Raw genomic sequence first — 12,875 nt, forward strand, 5'->3', positions numbered from 1 at the left:
CGTGATGTTGTCCACCAGGCTGCGGTGCATGGCCTCCGTGACGGACACCTTCTCCAGCGTCTCCGTGTCCAGGATGCCGGCCACGGGGCCCGTCTCCTCGGTGGGGTCTGACCAGGAGGCCGCCTGGGTCCTGGAGGCGGCGGGGCTGATGGGGTAGGAGGAGGAGGACCCCACGGAAGAAGAGCGGGAGCGGAAGCCGCCGGCGTTGCCCGAGAGCATGTCGGCGAACTCGGTGATGGAGAGCGTGCCGGCGCGGTACTGGTCCAGCGCCGAGCGGTCGATGAGGCTCCTGGAGATGGCCTCGTCGATGTCGTACTGGCGGCCCGAGCGGCGGTCGATGATCATGGACTTGACCACGCCGTCGGAGGAGGAGATGGTGATCTCCTCCCACTCGCACTCCTGCTCGGACAGCTCCAGGTACGTCTGGTGGTCGATGAGGCCCTTGCGGTAGGCCTCGTACACGGACATCTCCTTGCCCGTCTCGGGGTCCACGATCACGACGCGCCGCTTGCGCACCGAGGACTTGGAGGACGTCTTCCGCTCCCGTTTCTTCTCCTTCAGGGGCAGCAGGCGCAGGCCCGTCTGGGGGTCCTCCACGCAGCGCTCCATGAGCTGCAGGTACGTGAGGTTCTCCTCCGTGTTGGGGTCGAAGAAGCCCTTGGTGTCGTCCGAGGGGTCGGTCAGGATCTCGTTCATCTCCTCGTCAAAGAGGCCGCGCTTGTAGGCCACGTCCACGGGCAGCCGGTGGCTCTCCTCGGGGTCGATGATGCCACCCGTGGCGATCTGGGCCTCCAGCAGGCGGATGCCGTGGTCCTTCAGGATGAGGCCCTTCTTCATGGCCTGGAAGAGGGAGATGAGCTTCCCCGAGTACGGGTCCTTGTAGCCGGTGACGGCGCGCTCGGCCGACAGCAGCTTGTCCTTGAACTCGGGCCCCACGATGCCCATGCGCACGGCCTCCTCCACGGTCAGCTTGAGCCCCTTGATGGGGTCGACGACGTAGCCGGTGGCCGCCTGCGCCTCCAGGAGCTCGAAGGCCGTGCCGGGGCGGATGATGCCCTTCTTCATGGCCTGATACACGGACAGCCGCTCCTTGGTGGCATCGACGAAGACGCCGGCGATGCAGCTGGTGCCCTCGAGGAACTTCTGCAGGTTCTTGGAGACCTCCTCCACGGAGGTCAGGCCCTCCCGCAGCTGCAGCGCCGTGGCCTCGTCCATGACCCGCGAGCGCACCAGCTCCTCCACCGTGATCTGCTTGCGCAGGCCGCGGAAGGTCAGCTTGCGGGCGTCCGAGAGCGGCAGGAGCAGCTGGCCGCTGGTCTCGTGGCGACGGCACCTCCTGAGCAGCTGCGCGTAGCTGAGGCGCTCGTCCGTGGAGGGATCCGGGTAGCTGCGCACCTCGCTGGGCTCCGACAGCTGGTCGTGCGTGTCCTTGTTGAGGTAGCCACGCAGGTAGGCCACCTCCAAGGGGAGGTGGAAGCCCAGGCGCGGGTCCACGACGCCGCCCGTGGCCAGCTGGGCGTCCAGCAGCCGCAGGGCCTCCTCGGCCGGGATCAGGTCCTTCTTCATGGCCTGGAAGAGCGAGATCGTCTGCTCCGTGTAGGGGTCCCGGTAGCCGGTCACGGCCCGCTCGGCCGAGAGCAGCCGGTCGTGCAGCTCGGGGCCTACCAAGCCCTTCCGCACGGCTTCGTCCACGGTCAGCCGCTCGCCCTTCACGGGATCCAGGAGGAAGCCCGTGGCCGCCTGTGCCTCCAGCAGAAACCGCGCCACCTCGGCGCTCAGCAGCCCCTTCCTCAGCGCCTGGTAGACGGTGAGCGTCTGCCGGGAGCCCGGCAGGTAGACGCCGGCCACGCAGCCCGTGCCGTACAGGTAGCGTGAGACCGCCTCCGCCTCCAGCACCTCTCGGAGGCTCTTGGCGCCCTCCCGGAGGAGGCCGTAGGTCTCGCGGGAGATGATCCGGGCCTCGTAGAGGTCCTCGGCCGTGAGGCGGCGGCGGATGTAGTCGTGGGAAGCCAGGTTCTGCTGGCGCACGATCTCAGTCTTCTCGATAATCTCGATGATGATGATGATCATACGCTCCTTGGTCACCCGGCCGGCCCGGAAGTCCGCCATGAGCCGGGCTCGCTGCTCTTCCGGGATCAGGTCCGACTGCATCACCTCCCACAGGGACATAGAGCCGCCGCGGTCGCCGCCGCCAGGGATGTCGATCTGCGTCTCCTCGAACGCCCTGCGGGTCTCCTCCTCCGTGTACACCTGCGGGCTCTCCGCCACCTCCGTCTTCTCGGCTCCTTTCAGGGGCAGCAGGCGCAGGCCCGTCTCGGGGTCCTCCACGCAGCGCTCCAGCAGCTGCAGGTAGGTGAGGTTCTCGTGCGTGTTGGGGTCGAAGAAGCCCTTGGTGTCGTCGCTCGGGTCCGCCAGGACGCGGTTCGTCTCCTCGTCCAAGTAGCCGCGCCGGTAGGCCACGTCCACGGGCAGGCGGTGGCTGTGCACCGGGTCGATGATGCCGCCCGTGGCGATCTGGGCCTCCAGCAGGCGGATGCCGTGCTCCCTGAGGACCAGGCCCTTCTTCATGGCCTGGAAGAGGGAGACGGTGTTGCCGGAGTAGGGGTCCGTGTAGCCGGTGACGGCCTTCTCGGCAGACAGCAGCTTCTCGTGCAGCTCGGGGCCCACGACGCCCGCCTTCACGGCCTCGTGGACGTACAGGCGCTGATTCCTCACAGGGTCCACCAGAAAGCCGGTGGCCGCTTGGGCCTCGAGCAGCAGAGCGGCCGTGCTGGGCCTGAGCAGGCCCCGCCGCATGGCCTCGTAGATGGTCACCTTCTCCTTGGAGTCCTCCAGGTAGATGCCGGCCAGGCAGCCGCTACCCTGGAGGAGCGTCCGCACAGAGCCCACCTCTGACAGCTCCTTCACAGACGTTCTGCCGTCCTTGAGCTGCTCAAACTGGGCCCTGCTGAGGACACCGGCAGCCGCGAGCTCACTGGCCGGCACCGGGGCACGGAGGCCGCTGAAAGACAGCCTTTCCTGGCGCGCGGTCTCCACCTCCTCCACGATGGTGATGACGATCTTGATGATCTTCTCCACGGTGACGGTGCCCGTGCGAAACTGCCGCACCAGCTCCTGTCTCTGCTCCGCCGTGAAGTACTCAGAGCTGAGGAGCTCCCACACGGTCACCGTCTTGCCCTTAAAGCTGCCCACGGGGACCTCAACGGCAGTCTTCTGAAAGGTCTCGCGAGCCTGCAGCTCGGAGCAGAGTCCCTCCCGCCGGGCCCGGGCCTCCTTCTCCGAGAGCGGCAGCAGGCTCAGCCCCGTCAGCGGGTCGGGCCGGCACTGCCGCTGCAGCTGGCCGTAGGCGACCGGCTCCTGTGTGCCGGGGTCGCGGTAGGTCTTGGCTTCGTCCTCGGGCGCCGACAGGGCTCGGCCGGTCTCCTCGTCCAGGTAGCCCCGGGCACAGGCAACGTCTACGGGCACACGGTGGCTCTTGCTCGGGTCCACGATGCCACCTGTGGACAACTGGGCATCCAGCAGGCGCCAGCCCTGCTCCCTGGGGATGAGGCCCTTCTTCAGGGCCTGGAACAGGGAGACGCTCTGCCCCGAGTAGGGGTCTCTGTAGCCGGTCACGGCCTTCTCAGCCGACAGCAGCTTCTCGTGCAGCTCAGGCCCCACCAGGCCGGCCCGCACCGCCTCGTCCACGGTGAGCCGGGCGCTCGTGGCGGGGTCGATGATGTGCCCGGTGCCGGCCTGGGCCTCCAGGAGGGCCACCGCCGCCTCTGGCTGCAGTAGGTCCTTCTTCAGGGCCTCGTAGACGCTCAGCCTCTGTCCCGCCTCCTCCAGCCACACACCAGCAATGACGTTGCCGCCCCGCAGGGCCCGCCGCACGGCATCCACCTCGGCCACCTCTCGCACCGAACGCTCGCCCTGCTGCAGCTGGCGGTAGAGATCGCGGTCGATGACCCCGCTCTCGAACAGCTCGGCGGCAGGGACCAGGGCGCGCAGGCCCTCGAAGCAAAGCTGCCCTTTCTGCTCGTGCTCCTCGACCACCGTGATGACGATCTTGATGATCTTCTCCACGGTGACCTTGCCCGTGCGGAACTGTCGCACCAGGTCCCGCCGCTGCTCTGCCGTGAAGTACTCTGAGTTGATGAGCTCCCAGATGGTCACCGTCTTGCCCCGAAACTTGCCAAAAGGTGCGGACACGGTGGCTTTCTCGAACACGTCCCGGGCCTCCGAGTCAGTGTAGACCAGCTCCCTACCCTTGGCAGCCTGATCCGTGAGGGGCAGCAGGCGCAGGCCCGTCTCGGGGTCCTCCACGCAGCGCTCCAGCAGCTGCAGGTAGGTGAGGTTCTCGTGCGTGTTGGGGTCGAAGAAGCCCTTGGTGTCGTCGCTCGGGTCCGCCAGGACGCGGTTCATCTCCTCGTCGAAGTAGCCGCGCCGGTAGGCCACGTCCACGGGCAGGCGGTGGCTGTGCACCGGGTCGATGATGCCGCCCGTGGCGATCTGGGCCTCCAGCAGGCGGATGCCGTGCTCCCGCACGATGAGGTCCTTCTTCATGGCCTGGAAGAGGGAGATCTGCTCCCCGGTGTAGGGATCCTTGTAGCCGGTGACGGCGCGCTCGGCCGACAGCAGCTTGTGGTGCAGCTCGGGGCCCACGACGCCCTCCTTCACGGCCTCGTTGACGGTCAGCCGTCGGTTGCGCACAGGGTCCAGGAGGAAGCCCGAGGCAGCCTGGGCCTCCAGCAGGATGAGAGCCGTGCCCGGGCTCAGCAGCTGCCTCCGGAGGGCCGCGTAGATACTCAGCTTCTCGTTGCTGGGCGTCAGCAGCAGCCCGGCAACGCCACCGCGGCCGTGCAGGTAGCCGCGCACGTCGTCCCGCTGAGCGAGCTCGGCCACGGTTGTGCGGCCCTGGGCCAGCCGCTGCAGCTCCTCGGCGCTCAGGACGCCGGCCTCCTGCAGCCACTGGGCCGGCACCTTCCGCCGAAGGCCGTCGAAGGCGTGGTCGGGCTCCGCCTCGGCCGCCGGCCCGTCGTGGGCGACCCGGCCGTTTGGCAGGGCTTTGGCAGCCGCGGCCTGCGACGCGGCAACCTCCTCCGAGTGCGCCAGCGCGGCCCGGTGCTCCTCCTCCAGGCGCTGCAGCCGCTCGCGCAGCCGCCGGTTCTCCTCCTCCAGCAGCTTCTCCTGCTGCTGCCGCTGTCGTTCCAGCAGCTGCAGCTCCTCCTGCTTGCGCCGCACGCCCTCCTCGGCCTCGTGCTGGCGCTGCCGGGCCTCCTCCATGCTGGCCACCAGCCGCTGCCTCTCCTCCTCCATCTGCCGCTGCTGCCGCTGCTGTTCCTCCCGTAGCTTCTGCGCCTTGGCCACCTCGTCCTGGAAGAGCTGCTCCAGCTTGGCCTTCTCCTGCTCGATGAAGTGCTCCCGCTGCAGCAGGCTGTCCTTCTCCGACAGGAAGCTCTGCTGGAGGGCCCGCGTCTCCTGCACCAGCTGCTCCTGCTGCACCGCCTGCATCTGCAAGGGGGGGGGGGGGAAGGGAGGGCACGGTCAGGGAGGTGGGCGAGCCGCGCAGAGCAGGCCCCCACCCGGGGCCCGCCCACGTGCGCCCGTGGGGGCGGGGCCGGTACCTCCTCGGACTTCAGCTGTAGCAGCCTGGCCTCCTCCTTGAGCTTCTCCTTCTCGCGCTCCAGCTCTGCGATGGCGGCCCGCAGGCTCTCGGCGTCGCGGTCGCTCTGCTGCCGCTGGATCTCCAGCGTCTGCACCAGCGTCACCTTCTCCTGCGTGGCGAGCTCGGTGCGGTGCAGCTTCTCCCCGATGTCCTCGGCCTGCCTGCGGAAGCGCTGGGCGTCCTCCTCGGCGCGGGCCTGGGCCCGGCTCAGCTCGGCCACGCGCAGCTTGAGGCGCTCGGCCTCGGCGCTCATCTCCAGCTGCCGCTGCCGCTCCGCCTCCAGGGTCCGCTGGAAGCCCTGCGTCTCCTCGGCCAGCTGCTGGGCCATCTGCTCCTTGTCCTCCTGCAGCTGCCGGGCCTGCTCCTGCGCCAGCTCCTTCTGCCGCTGCAGCAGCTCGGCCTCGGCCTTGAGGCGGGTGGCCTCCTGCACGGCCTGCATCTTCTCCTTGAGCATCTTCTCGGCCAGGGCGCGCTGCTGCGCCAGGTCCTCCTCCGCCAGCTGCCGCAGCCGGGCCGCCTCCTGGGCCGCCACGCTCAGCCGGGCGGCCTCCTCCGCCACCTGCTTCATTTTCTCAGCCTCCTCCTGCAGGAAGCGCTGCGTGTTGTCCTTGTCGCGCAGGATGAGCGCGCGGTTCTCCGCCTCGATGCGCGCCTTCAGCTTGCCGAGCTCCTCCATCTGCACGCGCACGGAGAAGAGCTCCTCCTCCACCTGGCTGCGCTGGCGGGCGGCCTCCGTCACCTCCGCCTTCAGCCGCTGCAGCTCCTCGTCCAGGATGCTCTTCTGGTGGTCCGTCTCCTCCAGCTGCAGCCGCAGCGCGGTCAGCTCCTGCTCCACCTGCGCCTTCTGCCGCAGAGTCTGCTCGGCGAACTTCTTGTGCTTCTCCATCTCGGCGTCGGCCACCTGCTTCTGCCGCAGGGCGGCCTGCTCCGCCTGCGCCCGCCGCGCCGCCTCCTGCTCCGCCTCCTTGCGCAGCTTCTCCGCGGCGGCCTGTGCCTGCGCGCGCGCCTGCGCCTGCTCCTCGGCCAACTGCTTCAGCCGCTCGGCCTCCTCCACCCGCCGCCGGGACTGCGCCGCCTCCCGCTCGGCCCGCTCCCGCGCCTCCTCCGCGTCCTCGGCCGCCCGCCGCGCCGCCTCCGCCTCGCCCCGCAGCCGCTCCAGCACACTCTGCTCTTGCTGCAGCGTCTGCTGCAGCTCCTGCTCCTTCTGCTGCACCGCAAAAGCGTGCGCCTTCTCCTCCGCCTGCAGCCGCTTCTGCGCGGCCTCCTGCGCCAGCTGCAGCTGCCGAGCCGACTCCTGCTCCGCGCGCTCGCGCAGGCGCCGCGCCTCCTCCACTTTGGCCTTGAGCCGCTCCACCTCCTCCAGGGCGGACTTGCGCTGCCGCGCGGCCTCCTCCTCGGCCGCGAGGCTCTTCTGCACACGCTCTTCCGCCTCGCGGCGCCGCTGTTCCTCCTCGGCCGCCAGCTGCCGCTGCCGCGTGGCCTCCTGCTCCGCCTGCTCCTTGCTGCGCAGCGTGTCCTCGGCACTGCTGCGGATGCGCCCCAGCTCCAGCTCCAGCTCCGCCTTGCCGGCGGCCGCCTTTTCAAAGCTCGCCTTGAGCGCCAGGATCTCCTCCTCCACCTGCCGCCGCTGCCGCAGCGTGTCCTCCACCAGCCCCTTCTGCCGCTCCAGCTCGCTCTCCGACGCCTTGCGCAGCTGCGCCAGCCGCTCTTCGATATCCGCCTTGTGCTGGGCGGCCTGCTCCTCCAGCCGCCGCCGCTGGAAGGCTTCGTCCTCCGCCAGCCGCCGCAGGCGCTCGTTCTCCGCCTCCTTCTCCTTGAGCGCAATCTCCGCCTCGGTCTTAAGCCGCGTGGCCTCGCCGATGGCGGCCAGCTTCTCGGCGAGCACCCTCTCCGCCTCCGCTCGCTGCTGCGCCGCATCCTCCTCCGCCAGCTGCCGTTGCCGCTTGGCCTCCTCGGCCAGGGCACGCAGGCGGGCGGCCTCCTCCGCCAGCTCCCGGAAGCGGCTGGCCTCGGCCTCCAGCCTCTGCTTGGACTTCTCGCTGGTGGAACGGGACTCCTCCTCGGCCCGCGCCTTGCTGGCCAGCAGCACCTCCATCTCGGCCCGCACCTTGGCCAGCTCCGCCTCCAGCTCCTGGCGCTTCTGGGTGGCCGCCCCCGCTTCCCGCTGCAAGCGGGCCAGCTCCTCTTCCAGCAGCTGCCGCTGCTGCTCCCCCTGCTCCGTCTCAGCCCGCAGCCGGATCAGCTCCTGTTCCGCCACCAGGCGCTGCTGGGCAGTGCCCTCCGCCAGCTGCCGCTGCTTCTCCAGCTCCTGCTCGGCCAGCTCCCGCTGCCGCACGGCCTGCTCTTCTGCCTTGCCGCGGCGCCGTGCCTCGCGCTCGGCCTCCTCCTTCTGCTTCTCCGCCTCCGCCTGCGCCAGGCTCTTCTGCTGGGCCACCTCCTCCGCCTGCAGCCGCAGCCGCAGCGCCTCGTTGGCTTTCAGCCGCCAGCGCTCCAGCTCCTGCTCCGCCTCCTCGCGGGCCCGCTCGGCCTCTGCCTGCTGCTGCGCCCGCCGCTCCGCCTCCTCCCGCAGCTGCGCCACAGCCACGTGCTCTTCCTGCAGCGTGCGCTCCAGCTGCGCCGTCTTCTCCGCGAAGGAGGCGCGCTTGCTCTGCAGCTCCGCCTCCGCGCTGCGCTGCGCCGTCTCCAGGGCCACCTGCACCTGGCGGGCCCGCTCGGCCTCGGCCTGCCGCAGGCGCCGCTCCGCCTCCTCGGCCTGGAGCCGCAGTTCCTCGAGCGCCTGCAGGGCCCGCTGCTTTTCTCGAGCCGCCTCGGCCTCCGCCTTCACGCGCAGGGCCAGCTCCGCCTCCGCCTGCCGCTTGCGCTGGCTCTCGTCCTGCACCTGCCGCCGCAAGCGCTCCGCCTCCTCCTGCGCCTGCCGCTTCTGCGCCTCGGCCTCCTCCGCGCGTGCGCGCAGCGCCTGCAGCTCGCCCTCGGCCCCACCCCGCTGGCGCTCGGTCGCCTCCAGCTGCAGGCGCACCACGCGAATCTCCTCCTCGATGCGCAGCCGGCTGCGTTCCGCGGCCTCCGCCTGCCGGGCCTTAGCCTGGATCTCCGCTTCCGAGCTCTGCCGCAAGTGCTGCAGCTCTTCCTGGATGCTTCGCTTCTGCTGCTGCGCGTCCACCGCCGCCTCTTCCCGCCGCGCCACCTCCTCCTGCATGCGCCGCTGCAGCTCCTGGGCCTCCTGCTCTGCCTGCGCCTTCGCCTGGGCGTGCGCCTCGGCCAGCTGCCGTTGCTTCTCCAGCGCGGCCTCCACCTCGGCTAGCCGCTCCCGCTCCTCTGCCCGCTGCTGCTCAGCCAGCCTCTGTGGCCGCGGCAGAGAGAGGGAGAGAACCAGAGAGAGCGGTGAGCACAGAGTGGGCCGCCAGGCACTCACATGACACGGCACCACCACAGTTCACTCCGACAGCGCGGTGCGGGGGTTGGGGGGGGGAGGGTCGAGGGAAGACAGAGGTCACAGCCCGGCGGAGGGAGACAGCGTGCACCCGCCCAGGGCACTCAAGGCAGCGAGCGCAGCCTGGCCCCACCGTGCTCACCAGCCTGGGGAAGGAGGCCCAGGCGTCCTCCCCTCTTCCCGCAGACAGGCGATGGAGACAGATGGACAGGGGGGGAGAGAGAGAGAGAGAGCAAAGCAGGAAGTTCGCAGGGCGTGCGAGCCGCACCCACCACACAGCCCTGCCTGAGCCCCGCCGAACACCTGCCCGCCTGGCTCTGGCTGCAGGGTCCCTCTCTCTGGACCTGGGCCCGTTCCTGCCGCCCAGCGGGGTGGAACAGGATACAACGGCCAGTGTGAAACAGCAGAGCAGATCTGAGGGCCTTGCAAGCCAGACGGCGAGTCTACCCAGGAAGCAGGAGGAACAGGACAGGTAGCCACCCTGGCCCACCGAGACACGCCAGAACCCCCACCCCTCCCTAGCCCCGGTGATCTGACACTCCCCAGCTCTTCCGGAACAAGTGGCCAAGTGCAGAGGCCACGTGGAATCCCGAGGAGGAACACACACATGAGCGCCGGTAGGACGCCTGGTCGGGGGCACGTGCCAACAGAGGAGAAAGAGGAGGCGCCAGCCACCACGGGGAGAGCAGTGCAGCGCCAGGCCAAGGTGGGGCAGGCCACGGGTGCAGGGAGCCTGGGGGCAGGCCGTGCTGCAAGGAGAGGGTGCTGGTGGCCCCAGGCAGGAGGGCGGGAGGGAGCTGTACCACGTGGTCTTATACAGGTTCCCAGGGGCAGCATCTGGGCAGGGCGGGTGGGAAGACGGCACCCCCACCCCCAGCAGGCCATACCTCCTCCTCCTCCATGCGCCGCAGGGTCTCACTGATGAACTTGATGTACTGGCTCGTGAGCGTGGTCAGCTCGCTGTACCTCGTCCGCAGGTCTACGTACTGGGGAGCAGGAGGAAGGATGCAGCCAGAGTCAGCCCTGCCATGAGCCACGGGGCCCGTGCAGCCCACCCGGCCCCACCAGCCCCACCCTTGGCCCTACCTCCTGGATGACGCTCTCAGACCCAGACTGGACCTTGGGCTTCTTGGCTGGGGAGGCCACCGGCTCAAGCTGCGCCTTGTACGTGACCAGCTGGAGCTCATAGTCCTGTGAGGACACGCTGGTCAGCTGCTAGCTTCGCTTTCTCTCACCCTGCCCCTGAACCCGCCCAAGGCTTTCACCAGCGTGGCCCGGGTTCAGGGTGCCTCCTGAGGACCCAGCGGGACTCCCTTGACATGCCGGGCCTCCGAGAGGGTCGCAGGAAGCCAGGGAGCCTCACCTTAATGGCGTTGATATACTGCTTCGCAAGCTCCTGGCACTCCTCCACCTTCTCCCCGTGCTGCTCGATTTCCTCCAGCAGCGCCTGGCGGGCGGGGGCGGGGTGGTCAGCGGCCACGGGGTGCGCGCTCCAGCCCCACCCGCGGCCACACGCGACCCGCACCCACCTTCTCCTGCCGCAGCTGCTCCCGCACGGCCTGGCTGTCGGCCAGCGGCACAGCCTGGATCTTCTCCTGCCGCTGCTTGGCGTCCTGCAGCCAGGCGCCCAGCGGCTCTGCGCTCTCCCGGTAGTACCGGAGCTGGCGGCCCAGCTGTTCGAGCTCACGCTGCCTCACGTCCGTCTGGGCCAGCACGGCCTGCCAGCGCTCCAGCAGCGGGGCCACACGCTCGCGCCAGCGCTCCACCTCCACGTCCCGCTCGCCGTGCTGCCGCTGCAGCCGCTCGCCCACCTCCTGCGCCCCCCGCAGCTCGTCCCGCAGGGCGTCGAACACCGGCTGCTGTGCTTCCGCCTGGGCCCGCAGCTTCTGTTGGGGGGCCAGAGAGGTGGGCGTGGTTTCAGCCCCAGGGCCCGGTTCCCCCGGCCCCCGGCCCCCCCCCCCCCCACCCCCAGCAAGGCCCAGGCCCAGCGGCCGCACCTTCAGCGCAGCCTTGGTGGCCTCAAGCTCTGGGAGGGTGGCAGGCACGGCCTGGGCCTCCTTGAGCTGCTCCTCATGTGCCCTGAGCACCTCCTCGGCCCCCTGCGTGCTGCGGATCACCAGGCTGATGGTCTTGAGCCTGTGGGCAGAACGAAGCTCAGCTCGGGGCTGGCGGGTGTAGGTGTATGGCTAATCTGACGCAGTGGAACCAGAGTCCCGGTGGTCAGCTGACCCCTGGGGTCACAGAGTTCGGAGAGAACAGGGGCCTCGGGGAGAGGGTGGTGGTTGGAGACCTCTGGGACACAGGGACACTTCAGCTGTGGACTGAGTCCCGAAGACAGGTTGTGCTGTCCAGGAGACAGAAAGCTCCGACATCTTGAAGCAGAAGAGACCCCCCCAGTCTGCTGCCCCCGGGGCCTGGGAGAAGCTCTCAGCCTTCCGGCCCCAAGACTGGGTAAGGGGCAATACCACGTGCCGTTCGGGGACCTTCCTCTGCAACACCGTATTTGCCTTCACGGTGAAACAACAGCCAAAGGTGAGAGGTGTTGTTTACTCTCGTGGCGTTGTAAGACGTTACAGACACCGGGCCCTTTGAGCCCAGTCAGCGGTGAGACTGAGGGAGGGGGGTGGACGACTGCACACCCAAAAGAGAGCCTGAGCTTTGTGAACACGTGTGCCGAAGTGAACAGCAAAGGAGGAAAGACGTGCCTGTGGGTGGGTGGTGGCGAGGGGCCAGCGGAGGAAGGTGCCTGATAAGGACTGCATCTCCCTGGGGGGCAGCCAGCACAGACCATGGGGAGGGGAGTGGGGAGACCGAGAGAGGGAAACAGGCCCCTCACAAAGACCTTGGCGTCTAGCCCACTCACCCAGCACCCCCCAACCCCCCGCCTGCCCTCTGCGGTTCCTCTCCCCACCCTCCGACTAGAAGTGCCCCCCCCCACCCCGGCTGAGCCCCTGTCTGAACCTAACTGGCCATGGGCCACCCCCATTTCTCGACTTCCTCACTCGGCTTCTCCTTGGTCTCCTCCCTGCGCCTGCACGCCCCTAGGCCCTGGTGTCCCACAGCCCCACGCCCCAGTGAGGCGCAGCTGAGCCCTCTCCCCACGTTGGGTCCCCAGGAGTCCCATCTTCAGGGCACGTCCACAACCACCACCCTGGTCTGTGCCCACCCCCCTTTAACCACATCTGTCAGTAGATCTTTCCTCCTTGACCCTGTCCCCTACCCATCAGCCAGGGCACAGCACTCAGGCACACTTAGGACCCTCCCGTGGCCACAGGCTCCCCACCCCCCCCCCCCCGCCCCCCACCGGTGCACTCACTTCTCCAGGTAAATGGCGGACAGGCTGCGGACCTGCTCCAGCTTGCCCAGGGTCAGTTCCAGCTCTGAGCGCAAAGTGGGGGCAGCGGGTGACGGCTCGGGCAGGGCCAGGACCTTCTCGGCCTCGGCAGAGAGTCGGGCGACCCCCTTGCCCAGCCCCTCCACCTCAGCCTGGGCTTTCTGAGGAGAAAGCGGGCAGGAGACAAGCTGACTCTGGGAGCCCCGCACCCACAGCCCTAGGGAGGGGCGGGGAGGGGGCGGGGAGGGGGCGGGCAGGGACGGGCAGGTGCCTGCCTGCTGCTCGGCGATGCGCTGGGCACACTCCCGGGCCGGTTCTTTGTCCAGCGGCAGCCGCAGGCGGTGCACGGTGCGCGTCTCACAGGCCTCGAGCTGCAGCCGGATGTCCTTGAGCTCCGAGATGCAGCGCTGGCAGCGGGACTCCTCCTGCTCGCCTGCGGGTGCATCGGGCTCAGGCGGCGGCCC

At 69.3% G+C, this 12,875-nt stretch overlaps 1 protein-coding gene across 1 annotated transcript in view; it reads right to left on the reverse strand.

The window, feature by feature from the left end:
- PLEC (plectin) overlaps positions 1-12,875 on the reverse strand; it is a 34,720-nt gene that overhangs the window by 1,101 nt on the left and 20,744 nt on the right. Inside the window, 9 exon segments of the mRNA XM_042923885.1 lie at positions 1-5,493; positions 5,607-8,987; positions 9,965-10,063; positions 10,164-10,268; positions 10,441-10,524; positions 10,607-10,963; positions 11,075-11,213; positions 12,394-12,572; positions 12,687-12,844. Coding sequence (XP_042779819.1) covers positions 1-5,493; positions 5,607-8,987; positions 9,965-10,063; positions 10,164-10,268; positions 10,441-10,524; positions 10,607-10,963; positions 11,075-11,213; positions 12,394-12,572; positions 12,687-12,844 — 9,995 coding nt within the window.

This window comes from Panthera leo, chromosome F2, assembly GCF_018350215.1.
Source record: "Panthera leo isolate Ple1 chromosome F2, P.leo_Ple1_pat1.1, whole genome shotgun sequence".
Taxonomy (NCBI): domain Eukaryota; kingdom Metazoa; phylum Chordata; class Mammalia; order Carnivora; family Felidae; genus Panthera; species Panthera leo.